The sequence below is a fragment of the Ambystoma mexicanum genome, chromosome 9, assembly GCF_040938575.1.
Source record: "Ambystoma mexicanum isolate Mex_15411 chromosome 9, UKY_AmexF1_1, whole genome shotgun sequence".
Classification (NCBI taxonomy): Eukaryota; Metazoa; Chordata; class Amphibia; order Caudata; family Ambystomatidae; genus Ambystoma; species Ambystoma mexicanum.
In genome coordinates this window covers 181,632,494-181,648,347 of record NC_090931.1, presented here as the reverse complement: position 1 = coordinate 181,648,347, position 15,854 = coordinate 181,632,494, and the positions used below count along the sequence as shown (strand labels likewise).

The 15,854-nt window shown below is 48.4% G+C and overlaps 1 protein-coding gene across 1 annotated transcript in view; it reads right to left on the bottom strand.

Moving 5' to 3' along the window:
• The window catches only part of IFT46 (intraflagellar transport 46), a 229,254-nt gene extending 214,330 nt beyond the window's left edge, over positions 1-14,924 (bottom strand). The window contains exon 1 of the mRNA XM_069614429.1: positions 14,829-14,924. Coding sequence (XP_069470530.1) covers positions 14,829-14,855 — 27 coding nt within the window. The 5' untranslated portion in view covers positions 14,856-14,924. The remainder of the gene's footprint in view (positions 1-14,828) is intronic.
• Positions 14,925-15,854: the final 930 nt, after the last annotated feature.

The following is a 15,854-nucleotide window of genomic DNA, read 5'->3' as shown; positions in this document are numbered from 1 at the left end:
TCATCTGTTGGACCACTGGGATCTATCCAAGGATCAGGGTATTTGAGGAGTTCCCAGTGTCTACGATTTAAGGCACGAACTCCAGTGGTGGTGACAAAAAGGAAATCTTCTAAAGGAGTTCCATTAGTGTTACATCTCCCGTCGTCCAGCTTCATAGGCTGCCCAAAACAAGGAATCCTATGTTTGGGAAACGGCATACTGCCGCTCCTTTTCTCCGGCGTTGGAGGCCACCTTGGAGGAGAGCAGTAGCTGCTCTCTAACACATCGGAGGTATGTTGCCTTGGTAACGGCAGCAACACTGTAGCAGCCGCAAGGTCAGCTGACAGCTGCCGTCGGCCCCGCCTACGATTCAGAAGCTCACTGCTTCCGATTGTTGTAGCGACTTGACAAAATCACATTGTTCTTGAATTAACTCCAGTTTGCTTACCCAGCGTGTTTAACGGACTGTTCCCGTCTTTGGCCCTTATTGGTACCATGTAACTGCTCTTCTTTCCTGGATCCGGTTCTCAGGTCGGAGACTTCCCGACGTCCTTGTTTCCGGCTCTGGACAATACCCGAGGTACCCTCAGATCAGAGATCTTCCGTGGATTACTCTTGTTTTCCTTCCTCTCCAGACAGCACTTGAGGTACGCTCCTTCTTACCTCGGTTTCCATAACATTTACTGCTTCATCTGTGTTACGATCTCGTCACCCTCTACGGACTGGAGTAGCTTCTGGCCCCAGCACTCTGGCAACTAGGGTTATTGCTGCTTTAGACTAACTACTTAGAAAGCTTCCCAAAGTCCTCCTTGGCTCGTCCCTTGGCTTGCTTGCCTTACTTTTGCCAGCTCTCATCCTCTGCTTGTCTGTACCTTCTGCAACCTCAGTGTTTCACATTAAGAACCACAGTATTCTGCCTACCTTTTCCAGAACACTTAATTGGACACACAACTGTCAACCTCCTCAATATTTGGGAAGACTTATTTGCATCGGATCCTGTGCACATCCAGGACGCTCTGCAGGGACACCCTGCGCACACCTCTAGTGTGCCCTTCATGCCGCTCTGGCATAGTTTCCCATACTAACCTTCCCTGTTTATTATTTTATCCCAATCGTCGTTTTGGAATCACTCTCTTCACATCCTCGTTCTATCAACACCTGGTCCTGGAGGAGAGGCGTTTCTGACACACTTTGCAACCAAGTATTCAGCGCATAGGAAGCCTGGGTTACTGGCGGTGTATTCTCCCTGCTCTTTTGTGCGATTTGTCCCTTTGACGGGTTACTAGGACTATCGCAGAGGGGCGTATCATAAAAAAAAAAAATGTTTCCCCTCAGATGAGGAGGCTTGGGTTAAGGTATAACCCAGGCTCTTCAACCAAGACCATCTTGTCCCAGAATTGGCTGTCATTTCTGCATCTCCGGAGCCTTTGATTCGGTGAGTAACAATTAGTCATGGTCCTCAGAGACCATTCTTATCGCAGATGCCAGCGGCGTTGGATGGGGGCAACCCTGGGGAACTACATATGCAGAGCAGATGGTTGGCATAGGAGGCCTCCAGATTTTACAACTGGAGGGTGTTAAGAGTACTTCATTAAGGACACTGAACCTGGGGACAGAGAAATTACAGAGCTGGATGGAGAACAATCTCTTATAATCATTTTTTATCCCAGAGTGCCCCCACATCACAGATGGAGACAAGACTGGGGCAGACCAGTCGAGTAGGGTTTTTCAGTCTCCTCCTGGGAATTGTATGTATGGATTTTCAGGCATATTTGCTGGAGATTTGGCGATCTGGTGTTGGACCCATTGATCTCTTTCATAAATGCTGAACTCCACAGATTCCAGGTGCAGAGCAGGAGGTGAATGCCCTGACGACAAAATCTTACAGTTCTATTATATGCCTTTTCTCTGTTTTCTCATCTACACAATGTGCTAGTGAAAATCAGGCATTCAGAGTCATAGGTTTTTTGATAGCACAAGTGTGGCTGAGGAGCCGTTGGTTCCCCTCTTGCTGGAACTAGCCATGGAACCCATGCTCCTGTTGCAGATTGATCCATATTCCATGGTGTTGGAGGTAGCGGCAAAGACAGGCAGATTGATCCAAGTTTGGGGGGGGGCTGGAATTTGAAAGGATGGATGGCAGAGCAAAGTTTGACTTCTAAACTGGCCTCTGTCCTGGTAGACTCTAGGAGACCCTCTGAAAGACACAAAACAGCCCGTTTGTTTGTCAAGTCCCAGTCATTTTGCATTTCCTGACAAAGGTGTTTAATTGGGTCCATCAATGTAATCTTTGAGGACCCAGTGGGCTACTATTGGGGTAAATATGGAGGTCTGTGGCTAGGGTCAGAAGGGGAAGGGCTGGGTAATAAGATGGCCAAGGAGCTTCCCCCTAGTGTAAAACTTGTTTGTCTTAGCCAGGGGTCCAAGCATGGGGTTTTCCTATGATTTTACAATCTCTTCAGGGAGCTCCATTTGAGCCTTTGCAGCCAGTATCATTAAAAGTACTTAACAGTAAAAGTTACCTTTTGGTAGACATAACCTCAGCAGTGAGCTTGAGGGAGGTGGGGGCTCTTTTGTGTAAAGCTCGGTCCCTACAGGAACTTCACAAGGTGCTAGTTTTGCTGTGTGATCCAAACTTTATTCCTAAAGTACTCTCAACATTCCATCAATCTCAAGATGTGGTGCTGCCAGCATTGTTTCCATATACTTCCTCTGGGGAAAAGAAGAGATTGCATTTATTAAACGTTAAAATGGCGGGGATGAAATGTTTGCACAAGATCCAGGACTTTCAGCATTTGGGCAGTCTGTGCATGACATTTAGCAGGGCTTCTCCTGGCATGAAAGCCTTGGTTTTCTCCATCAGCAGGTGGATACGGGAGGGGAATTGTGGAAGCGAACAACATTGCAGGGGTGCCCCTGCACAAAGATGTAGAAAGAAAGTCCATCGAAGGGGTGCGGGTTGTGGTCTCATGAGCAGAGGCTAAGTGGGTTCCTATTCTGGACATTTGCTAAGTAGCCACCAATGTGGACCCTGAATACATTCAATCGACAGTATTTCTCTAGAATCCCTGGACACTCGTCTACAGCCTTTGTCACAGGGGTGTTAAGTGCCTTGGCAGTGCAATGAAGTGTCGTGACCTGCAACAAGGGTGATGTGTCGTTAGCAGCCTTTTCTGAGTCCAATTCATTATTAATCCACCTATTTGCATGGCTGGGCATTCCTTATAGTGGATGTACTGAGGGATGTAGAGATAATTCCGGGATTACTTATAGTAATATTCATTATTCCTACTCTTCAATGTCATGGTACTTACGTCCCACACCCCCACCAATTGGGAGTGATGTCTGGGTCCATAACAAGCTATGAGATGGAACTAAGGCATCATGGAAAGAGTGGGCTTTTTGCCTCAGGTGATAGGGGACGGAGTCCAGGGGAAAGGAAAAGTTTTGAAAAAGGATTCCTGTCATGGAAGCGGGAGTCTCATAGAGTAAGTACTGTGCCAAGGAGAGTAGGACTAGGAGTAACGACGGCCACCAGTAAATAAACCGGGCATTACAGGATTAATCGGACCTTAGTTGTCAACAACAGCCAGTCAGTGGGGTTCACAGCAGCAGCACTCTACACAATGACATTAGTATTTTTATGCAACACAAACATGGGTGCCGCCAGGCATGGGCTGGGGCGGGCGGCTAAAGCCCTCCCACTTAGAGGCGTAAGGGATCAATCTCATGTTATGACCAACCCCTGGCTCCAACGGCAAGAGTATGGCAAGTTTCTCACGTCATAAGAGCAGCAGCAGCATAAATACATTGGCAGAGGACAAAAAACTGCCAACTCAATATCAATAGACCCCCACCCTACAAATGTGCGGATGCAGGACCCTTCTCATCGTGCCATCAATCATTGTGGCCATGACAATAAAGTTCACTGTTGCAGCTCGTCCTGATAGGGTGATCGAAAAGCAGAAGGCGGATGAGGGAGTCAAGCTTCCTGCGCACCTTCAAAGCTATGCAAAGGTGTCAATCGCTTCAGACACAGTGGGGACCGACAGCCTTGTGTGTGTCTTTGGCTATTTACAGGGTGCCATGCCCAAATACAAAGACAGGCAGCAGTGACTGGGCAATGTTTGAGTAATCAGTGGTGAAATGCGAAATTTAGTAGCTGAAAACCAAAACCTCACAGAGTTCCCAGTTCTTCTCTATTAAACTACTAGCTCTTTCAGCAAAAAACAATTATGCTGAACAACTACTTAAAACTGTTGCGCCTATGACCATGATGTGCGTTTCATTCTTTTATGGGACTGTGCTTTTTAATTGCCTCATCTAGCAGTATGCAGGTCTCAATGACTCACAAAAAGAATATATCTTTATCAGAACAAATTATTAAGACGGTGCCTTTAAGTCTACCAGGCCTTGAAAATTCTTAAAAATCCCACTATACCTGCAGGGCAAGTTCCTTAGTTTACATACTCGACTGAAGAGAAAAGCACCAAAGTGACTGGTGACAATATTTACAACTGCTTTTTGTAAAATGGTGCATGTCGCCATAAGCACACTACCCATTTGTTGCAATGCTTTCAAGCATGCACAATGAAACTTGTATTTGGCATTTACTGCAAAGTGCGTGTAAAATAGATGAAAAATAGGTTTCTAACATCACCGTTCTTGCCAGCAAGGTTGAGTATCGTGCAAATGGTACTCGGCCTTCAAAAAAACTACTTTCCAATGCCAGTGGGCTAGTAGATTTTGCAAGCCCAGTCTATAAATATAAACCAAACACAAAACCTATACCTGCCATCCTGCCTCACCACATGTCTTGCCCACATCTGGTTTAATCAGAGAAAAGGTGGTAACTACGGCCAGTTCTAGGATTTCTGCACATGGACAGGTGCAGTATAAGATGTGCACGACAAATACTTTGCATATGCACTGACAGACCTTTAACTGGCATCACAGAAAAGGAAATCGCCGAGAGTAAACTCAGTCTTATATACCGCGGAGCATCACGAGGTTGCAAAAAGTTCAATGAGCGCGCAACAGACAGACAAATAATTGTTATGAAATATATAAATAGTCACAATTATTTAAAAAAAGAGCAACACTAGTATAGACTAGTAAAACCATGATTAAAGCTGTACATAGCAGACACTGTGAAGTAAAACACTGTTCCTTCAGGAACTCACAAATCTGGCAGGTAATTATTTGCCCAGGATCACACAATTTAGTAAAGTGTTGAAGCCAGGATCTGAGGCCAGTTTGCAGTTTAGGCACTTCAGCACATATATTATCAGTTCTAGTGGGTATAGATATGTCTTCATATTTGGCTTCCACAGGCTAAAATAATCTTTAAAGGCGACGACTTGAAAAATGCTCAAATCACAAAATAAACAAACTTAACATACGTGTAAATCCTTGTAGAAACATGTCTAGAAAAACAAAAAGGTGATGCAGCTTAAGTGACCCCTCCAGAAGAGAAGAATACAAATACCATGACGTTAATTAATGTGAGAAAAAAAACCCTCTTCTGGGTTTTCAAACTACTTTCAAGACCCCTGCAAAATGAACATACCTTAACCTATTGAGACTCCTAGGAAAGTGTAATCCAATGTTTTTGTTTTTAACAGGTGAAAGCACACTGAAGTCTAAGGAGGGCTATGCGGCATGCATGGCTGTGAAATAAGTGTGCAGACTGTGTGATAAATGCATGTGAGATGGGAGGTAAGAAATGAAACTGTGATAAAGTCACCTGCCTATAGTCAGTGTTTGACACAAACATGAAGATTGCTACCATGCATTATGTTAAGAAAGTGTGAAGTTCCACAAGCAACTTTTTGGGGTCAAACGTTCAGAGATGATTAAAATGAAGATGCAATTTTAAAATGGGTATTTAGTTAGACAACTCCATTTGTATTGGGGGAAGGCACACATTTGGGTAGGTACCTGGAGATGTGTGAGGCTTTCCTAAACAAATGCGCACATCACACACCTTTTGCAGTTATAATCAGTAAACATGCACATTAATTGCCATCTATTAGTGGCTTTTATCTTGGAAAATGGTTGCTCAAATTATCCATTAACAGTGTCCATGGCACAATTTCATATCGGGCGCATGTCGCCGGCTGCGCCTTTGTATGTATGCATGTATCGGATTTACAAAGTAGAAATCCAGCTAGAAATTAGCAGAGCACTGCACATAGGTAACGCACCCATGACATTACAGGTATATTGGGGAGGTTGCAGAGGTAGCTGGAATGGGTAGGAGAATCATGCGAGGAAGGGTTCCGTAGGTGGAAAGGTAGGGTTGAGTGGACCGATCAGCTCTTCTCACAAAGACTGCGGCAGAGGGCCGTGAGGCCGATTCGAAATGTGTGTGTGTGGTGGCACGTTGGGTGGGGATAAAAGGAGAGTACTGACAATCACTGCAGGGGGTGGGCCAACGGTTAGAAAAGCAACACTTATTTATTTTCTTTTTGAGGGGCAGACCAAGATGGAGTAGCTTTCCTGCATCTGCATTGATATAAAAAAAGGAGTTCTTAATAGGGAATGAGCTAGCTGCATTTTTTCAGGGTTGAGGACCATTGCGCAGGAGTTTTTAATGCAGCGAGGTTGCAGAGCCCACCTGTGGCAGGATTTTTTTTTTGTAATGTACTTTACTTATTATCCAAGCAGGCAAGGCTTGGCCCATGTATTACCCAGGTACTGGCATGAAAGTGGAGCTAAAATGAGCCATTTGGCCCTGGCTGGTGCGAGCCTCACTCTGCTTTCTCACCTTTACGCTAAAATGGTGACAGAGACTACAGATTGTTCGCAACATGTTGAAAACAAGGGACAACTGCAAAATGTATACTTTTACACTCTAGCCTACAGATGGATGGTGCAGTCCACCACAACACAATGCACCATTTAGTTAATAAAATCTCTTCCCCCTTCATATTACCCACCGGTTTCTCTCGCCCACCCTGGTCCCAAGACTCCATTCTTGAAATGCTGCAGGCCCCTTTTAAAAACCTGGATCTGCCACCGAGTGTGAGAGAAGCAAGATTGAATGAGTGGGTGGGGAGAAAAGAGGCGGGGGGGGGGGCAGAAAACAAAAAGAGGTATAGAGACAGGGGGCGAGAGAGAGACAAGGGGGGGGGGGGGGAGAGAGACAGGGGGAGAGAGCGACACATCAGAGAGACGCAGATCTATAGCGTTTGCACATGTGGTATATAACTGGGTCATCCAGCCTAGGCTTTATTCTTTGCATACTGGGACTTTTAATCTTGCTGGGAAGGAAACATCAGGACTGGATGACCTACTCATGGAGGGCACAAAGCAACTCCAGCACTCTTGGAAGTAAGACCACGCAGAGCAACAGAGGTTCAAATCCCGGATCCGCACTTAGAAACCGAACTCAGATACGGTGTTAGGCGCGTTATAAAAAGAAATGTTTAAAATCAATCGCGGGGTGGGGCTGCTTTCGTGTTGCGGATGCTCATTACCAGGGGTCCCTTGAAGGAGCCAGAGCCAGCTGCTGTTTCTGGTGAGTGAGTCCTGTCCCCGGACCACCGTGATCATGGTCCCCGGACGTTCAGCCACTGTTCACAGGACTGGATCATGGGGCAGACAGAGCTCTGTTCTTGCTAGCACCTGATATCTGACCTCCATAGGTTGCTCCACCAGTCCCCTGCAAGCCGACTCCTTGACACTAGAGCGCTCATGCTACTCTTGAACCAGGACGGGATCCACCACCGCCCGTGACCAGGATCCATTCTCTGGATGGTGGACCTCACTTTACGGCCAAAGAACGTTTCCGCCAGTGCCACCCCTGTGGTGGAGCGGGGTGAGGCAGTACACCATGAGGAAGTCCGTGAGTGCTGACTCGAGCGGCTGCCAACTTCGTCCAGAATTACATCTGGCTCCTGTGGTGAGACAGATAGTCTGCAGGATTGTCCACCATCGCTTTGAAGACTAGCGAGACTTCATATTTCTGTAGCCGAAGAAGCCACCTTTTGAGTCGGATTGGCAGCCGAGGCGCTGACCCTCCCATGATAGGCACCAGCGGCTTGTGGTCCGTAACCACAGTGACCGGATTACCATAGATGTACATATGAAAATGTTTACATCCTCACAGGACTGCGAGAGCCTCTCTCTCGCTATCTGCGAGTACCGCCATTGGATGGGGATTAGAGCTTTACTCGCTTATGCGACAGGTTTATGCTCGCCATACTCCATTACCTGCAGCAGGACCGCAACCATGCCGTCGAGGTTTGCATCGACCACATCTTGGTGTCCTTGGCTGGATCAAAATACGCCATGGTGGGGTCTGCAACTAGGGCCTCCTTGGTGGCCTTGAGCACCTCTTGTTCAACACGCCGCCAACACCAGTCTTTAACATTCTTGCTTAGCGGAAAAAGAAGTTCTGTGACAGTGGCCAGATTGGGGATGGACCTCCCACAGAAGTTCACCACTCCAAAGAAGCTCCTGCCTTCCGATTGAGATTCTGGGGCAGCTGCATTCCTGATATTTGCCACTTTCCTTGGGTGCGGTGACAGCCCCCTGTCATGAAAGACAAATCCAAAGAAATCAACATTGGATTCCAGGAATCTGTATTTTCTTCTGTTCAGGGTAAGCCTGTTGAGCAAGCCTCTCCAATAAAAGCACCTGGAGACTGCCCCTGGGTGGTAGCGGTGCACGGTATAAATCAACATAACATAACAATATAGCCGTGAGCCGGGACCAGTGTTCTCCAGGCGACAAGAAAATCAGTACATCATCACTCACATTGAGCACCCCGGGGAGTCCTGCCAACACACCACTGATGGTAAGCAGGAACACGTCAGCTGCCGATGGTACGCCGAAGCTCAGGCGCTTGGACCGAAAGAGTATGGCATGTGATGAAAAGGTTATTGCCAAGGACTCGACGTGCAAGGGGATTTTATGGTATCCCACCTTCGTCGCCAGTTGTTGCGGGGTCTCACGCTGTAGGATCACTGGCAGCAGAGCCAAGAAATAAAAATGCCAGTTGTCTTCCCTGGCACAGGGATGTTACGTAGCATATTACTGTTTATACGCATGCGCGAGCCTCGTTCCGGCTCGCGCATGCGGGTTAAAATAAATGAGGACCGGAAGGCTTAATTCGCCGCCGGGACCCCAAACAGAGCAGACGTGTCAGTGCCTTATTGAGTCAGGTGCGTGTGTGATGCGAGGGGCGGCCTGTGGCAATCCTACATGGAAAACATTGGCGACGAGGAAAGGAGCGTGAGAGTGAGCGGAATCCTCCAGGGGTTTCTCAACGTCAGACGAGGTGTTCCGACACGCTCCGCAGTACCGAATCCTACGCGGCAAGTTGGCCGTCATCTTGGCATATTGTACGCGATGGTTGCGGCCCGAAAGGGTGCTCGTGCGCCGTTTGTGATATATAATTGAACAATTTTTGGAACCTTCATGGCCATCAGTCTCACGATGGCCGTGATTTGTTGATTCTACATGAGGATGGGAAACCTCAGCCTACTCTACTCCTGCAATCAAGAGGAGAGAAGCTGCGTGTGCGGATCCTGCCAAGGGGAGGTACCTCAAAGGAAAATACCACCTTCAGGTGCTCTGAAGACTGTTTTGTGCCAGGTGAGGGTGGCTGCAGAGGTCACTCCACTACATTCCTTCAGCTGTGAAGATAACAGCGTCAGAAGCCCATCCTGCCTGTGAGAGGAACACCAACAGAAGGTGCCATCCAAGTGAGTGGGGAGTGCATCCTCTGAAGAAGAGGACAGACTTACGGCCTCAAATATTACTGTAGTGTCCTCATGCGGTCTGTAAGCATGGGAGAACAGGATGGTGCCGCCGTTGCTCCAGCGCAAGTGCCACACAGACAACAAGGTACTTTGGCGCCCATGCCGGAGTTTGACCTTTCGGGGCCCTGTCTAAGCTTGGGCCCAAATGGTTGTCATGGTTGAAGAAGCTGGAAATTTTCTTTAGAGCCACGGGGGAGACAGAGGATGATGCAAAAGTGGCAACAATGCTTTATTCGGCTGGCTCAGAGGTGCACAGGATTTTTGACTCATTGAACTTGCAGGCGACCACCTACGCAGACGTCAAATTGGTCCTACAAAATAATTTCCTACCTTTAGCAAACATGGATTATGACATGTTTGTCATGTGTGCAGAGAAGCAGTTGGGAGAAGAGTCATTGGACCAGTTCTGCGGAAGGTTAAGCCATTTGGCCAGCACATGCAGGTGGGAGAATGAGGAAGGCATGGTACGCAACCAACTTATTCAAGGGTGCAGCTCGGGAAAGCTGAGAAGACAGATCCTTTGAGAGCCTGGCCTCACGCTAGCGCAAATTCTGGACATTGGACGTGCATATGAGTTAGCGGAGAGCAGGGGTGCTCGGATGGACGCAGCTGTCCTCCCGGGTAAGAGTGAAGAAGTGTTTGCCATTGGCCGGTCAACTCCTACGAAGACACGGTGGGGCCAGAAAAAACCTGATGGTCCTCCAAACTCCAATAACCCGCATTCATGCCAATACTGTGGGTATGATCTACCACATGTGGGCGAATGCACGGCAAAGAAAAGAGTATGTGGCAGGTGTAGCACGCCCGGACATTATGCAAAGGTGTGCAGGGCTGCGACACCGGTGGCCACATTCAGGGGTCCAGCGAGAGTCGGCAGTGGCGGCCCTAGAAAATGTAAGAATGTAGCGGCGATAGAACAGGGCATACAGGAGCGGGACATAGCAGAGGAAGAGGAAGTGTTCTTCATTTCCAACATAGCGACGGGTGCAAAGAAATGGAGGCAACCTACCTGCCTGGTCAACATAGGAGACACCCCAACGCCTGTATTGATTGACACAGGGGCGTCAGTCTGTGTTCTGGTGGCAGAGCATAATGAGGCCCTCCCAGGTCCTCCGGGGCTTGAGGTCACCAAAGCAAGGATATACACCTTTGGGGGAGACATGCCTTTACCCATACAAGGAGTTTTTGTGGCACCCGTCACACACAGACAGAATATGATAAAGGCCAGATTTTTCGTCACATATGCGAGCCCTCATTCTTTACCGAGCTGTGCTGCCTCAGAGGCGCTAGACATTGTACACTTTACCATGTCAGTGTACCAAACAGACACTGATCGCCTCCTGGTACGAAACGCAGACATCTTTCGTGGGGTGGGTAAACTGAAAGGGTACCCGATTAGGCTCCACATCGACGAGTCAGTGAGGCCGACGGCGCTGAAGCACAGGAGAATACCGTTTAACCTCAGAGCGCAGGTCGAGAAGGAATTACAGACATTGGTTGATATGGACATCATCGAAGGGGTACAAGGCCCTACCCCATGTGTGTCCCCAATTGTGGTGCCACCAAAACCTAAACAGCCTGCAGCCGTGCGCATTTGCGTTGACATGCGACTGTCCAATGCGGCGATTAAACGGGAAAGACACATTACGCTGACACTGGATGATATAATAGGCGAGCTACAAGGGGCTAGAGTGTTCTCCAAATTGGACCTCCGGTCTGGGTATCATCAATTGGAACTTCAACCAGAGTCCCATTACATTACGACTTCCACCACCCACGAAGGATTATACCAATTTAAAAGGTTGAGTTTTGGCGTATCTTCAGCGGCAGAAGTTTTTCAAAATGTCGTTTGTCGTGCCCTGGCAGGACTAAAAGGGGTCATCAACCTGAGCAATGACATCTTGGTTTTTGCCTCCACATAAGCTGACCATATGATAAGACTGGAAAAGACTCTGGACAGAATCAAAAGCCTTGGTCTCATGCTCCACAAGGAAAAATGCAGGTTCCTCAAGGACTGCACTGAATTCTTTGGGTTCACCTTCCATGCAGGGGGCATATCCCCGGACCCGGAGAAAGTGTGTGACATACAAGAAGCGGTAGCCCAAGAGACACCTTCGGAAGTCAGAAGCTTCTTAGGTATGGTGAACTACTGTGGCCGATTCATTCGGGACCTGGTGTCTCTGTCCGAGCCATTGAGGGCACTGACCAAGAACGATGTGGTCTGGGCATGGACCACCAAAGAACAGAAAGCATTCGCTGACATTAAGACGGCACTAATGGGCAAGGAAACAATGGCATACTTTAATTCAGAGAAGGAATCCGAAATTGTGGTAGACGTTAGCCCTGTAGGACTGGGCGCAGTGCTTCCACAAGCAGATGCCCAGGGGCAAATGCACCCCATTGCATATGCCAGCAAAGCTTTGTCGGATACAGAAAGGAGGTATTTGCAAATTGAAAGGGAGGCGCTGGCCATCCTGTGGGGGTGTAAACATTTCAGGCTATACATCCTGGGGAAACCGGTGGTAGTTATCACAGACCACAAACCACTGATACCCATCATGGCAGGTGGATCCTCGAAACCACCACCGTGAATTGAGCGGTGGATGTTGTCCCTGATTGAATATGGGGTAAAACTGCAGTACATGCCAGGCACCAATAACCCTGTGGACTACTTGTCTCCCCACCCAGGGGCTGGCAGCACTCAAGAAAACCCAGAGGTGGTTGACTGCATCGAAATGGTTCGCAATGTCGTAGAAGCCGCCATGCCCGTGGCACTTTCACTTCAAGAGATAGTGGCAGCGTTGGAAACAGATGAGGTATTTCAGATCATTAGGACAGCGTGGAGTGGAAAGACGTGTTAGCTAACGGCACCAGGCGAGAGACAGAGGCACAACAAGACTTGCAGGCACTGTGGAAGGCCCGAAACGAACTCTCTATGTCAAAGGAAGGACTGATATTGAGGGGATGGCAAATTGTCATCCCTCGCTCCCTGGTGGCTAAGGTGTTAGAGCTAGCCCACAAACGGCACCAAGGTGCGGCGAAAACTAAAGCAAGGTTGAGAGCGAAGGTATGGTTTTTGGACCTAGAGAAGCATGTAGACGAGTTTGTGCGCATTTGGATTCCATGCCAAGCTGCCAGCCCAGTCGAGAGGGGACCCACAATACAATCCATGGAAAGAAGTGAGCTACCATGGGGAACCGTGCATGTAGACTTTGGGTCCACTGGAAGGGGATGTACTTTCTAGCAGTGGTGGATCAGTAGTCCAGATACCCAGAGATTGAGTTAGTGGAGTCGACGGCATGCGACCATACTATATTGGCGCTGGAGAAAATTTTTGTTACACATGGGTTCCCATATGAACTCTGCTCCGAATGGCCCACCGTTCCACGGGTAGGAATTAGCCAAAAACCTGGAAGACCGCGGCATCAGACATCAAAGAGTGACACCTCTCTGGCCAAGAGCAAATGGGGAAGCAGAAAAATTCATGCGGACATTGAACAAAGTTTTCCGTATTTCACTAAATGGTGGAGGGGAGTTACGCCAGAACTTGTTCGAATTCCTGAGAGAGTATAGGGCGACCCCACACCAATCCATGGGGGTAGCACGGGCGGAAGCATTGTTTAAGCGCTGTCCCAGAGGTCTGATACCCGAGGTGGAGCGAAGAGAACCTGGGGTAATCGACAATGATGGCGACCGACAGGAGCGACAGGCCCAGATTGAGAGAGAAAGCAGTCGGAGAAATCTACAACACAAGAACATCACCGTAGGAGATACTGTGCTGATAAGAAACAGACATCTTGAAGGGAAAATGTCCTTCACGTATGAACCTCAGCCCTTGGGGGTGACACATGTGAAAGGCTCAATGATAACTGCTCCTAACGAGAGAGGAACTGTGACCCAGAATGTATCCTACTTCAAAAAGATCAAAGTTAACCCGCCGCAAGGAACTCAAGAGGTCCTCAAGACTGAGAACCTTGAGGCTACCCCGACAACTGAGGCACAGGAGTGGAGCAGAGACTCCCCATCAAGGGAAACGCCATGTCCGGCCCATGACGACAGACGGAGATACCCGAGCCGAGAAGCGCAGCAGCGTCTAGCTCGATTCAAGGACTATATCATGGACACTGATGCCTAGACAGCTGTGGTGGTAACCCGAATTAACTCATGGTGAGTTGCACTGTTGATGTGTTGTCGTTCTTTTTGTTTAAAGAAAAGGAGGGATGTTACATAACGTATTACTGTTTATACGCATGCGCGAGCCTCGTTCCGGCTTGCGCATGCGGGTTAAAATAAATGAGGACCGGAAAGGCTTCATTCCCCGCCGGGACCCCAAACAGAGCAGACGTGTCAGTGCCTTATTCAGTCAGGTGCGTGTGTGATGTGAGGGGTGGCCTGGGGACAATCCTATATGGCAACAAGGGAGTCTGTCATCGTGAGAGAGCAGACATACCCTTTTATTGCCCCACTGACACAGCAATCACCTGACAGTGTGGCAGAAAAGCAAGTTGAAATAGCTGTTTATCCTCCAGGGCTCAACAGAGCAAAGGGTGTTATGGCCCCACTCATTACCAGATTTCAAAACTGCACTCCAGCCCTCCAAAATGTTGGGGCTGGCTGCGTCCCTGAATACAACATGCACTGTCCTCTTTAAAACAGGTAGCAGAGTGGTTGCCAGCCTGGGTCAAGTGCCCCTTTCGCTCCTCATTAAGACGTCTCTGTGTGTGGTAAGTTTTAGGACATCACCATTCCTACAATCTACACAACATCTGCCCCACATTTCTCCATCTACCCTTTCTCACCCACTCAAGATTAGAGCCCGTGGTTAATACCACATTGGCACCCCCCATTCAAGCTCAACAGACGTTCCTAGTTCGTTCTCTGTCAAAGGAGTAGACTCCATAGACAACGAAACGACGGTTCAACTTCATACTTATTTTCATCCAAAGCTAAAAGGACCATAGTAAGGCATGCATGGTCTTGCCACTTTCGTGGGTTCTGCCTCACGGTATCTAGCCCTGTGGGGGGATCTGTGTGCCTCTAGTATCCCCTCCCTCTCCCCGCAACCCCCGATCTCATTACCTGCAGCCCATCCTCCGCCTCATCCATCTCCTAGGATAGTGTTTAGTTCCCATCCGAAAAACGGACCTTAGCAACGCTCCGCCCCCCTCCTTACGTGTGGCACACGTGACATTCAGGGAGCACGTGTCCCACGCTAACTCGCGAGGCTACGTACATCCGCACCACGTGATCGTTGAAGAAGAAGAAGAAACAGAAACATCAGCTTGCTTCTTGTACATTTCGTTACCATGCGAAGTTGGGATTTGTGCTCTTGTGCAGAAGGACACAATACTGGTAGTCCTACGTTTTGGTATTCGTCATGTGCAGCAGAGGAATATATGCCAACGTTTGCGCACCGGAGAGGGAGAATTGAATGCTCCCATTGGTTTGAATTGGGGTTAGAATTATTTGAGGATGGAGAAAGAACAAAAGAGCAATATTTTTGATTAACAAGTCTTGTGTCTCCCGCGTAAATCATGAGGGTTGTCATGTATGTAGATGTGGAGTGGGGGGCATTGCTTAGTGTGGTGTACCACTGCTCCTGGTAGAACATCCCTCCCAGCCATTTAAGGGGGGGACAGGGCCCCAACTTTCATGGCACACCATTTTGTTCCCATTCATTTGGCTGGAGCACCTATTCTTCAGATGTCCTGTCCCCACCAACATTTTCAGCAAAGTTACTCCACTGCTCCCAGGGTTTGTGCCAAGGTCACATGTAGTCAGGGGAGAGGACTTATGAATTTCCAGGGGGGGCCCAAATACAGGAAGTGACATCACTAGTAGTTATATGACCGCAAATTTGCATGTAGTCACCAACTTGGTGCACGGGGGAGGGAGGGGGTGTTGGCGCACGCAGCGCGGAAAAGTGGAAACATTGGCTAGCATGCACTGCATATACTAAAGTCAAGAAAGAAGGAGATTTAAGCCTTCGAGTTGCATTCTAGTAAGACATCACTGCCCCTACTCCACCGCTCTATAATCGTCCAGCAACACAACTAGGATGGGAGAATAAAATGCTTGCTAAACAGAAGGTACAGCTGCAAGGTG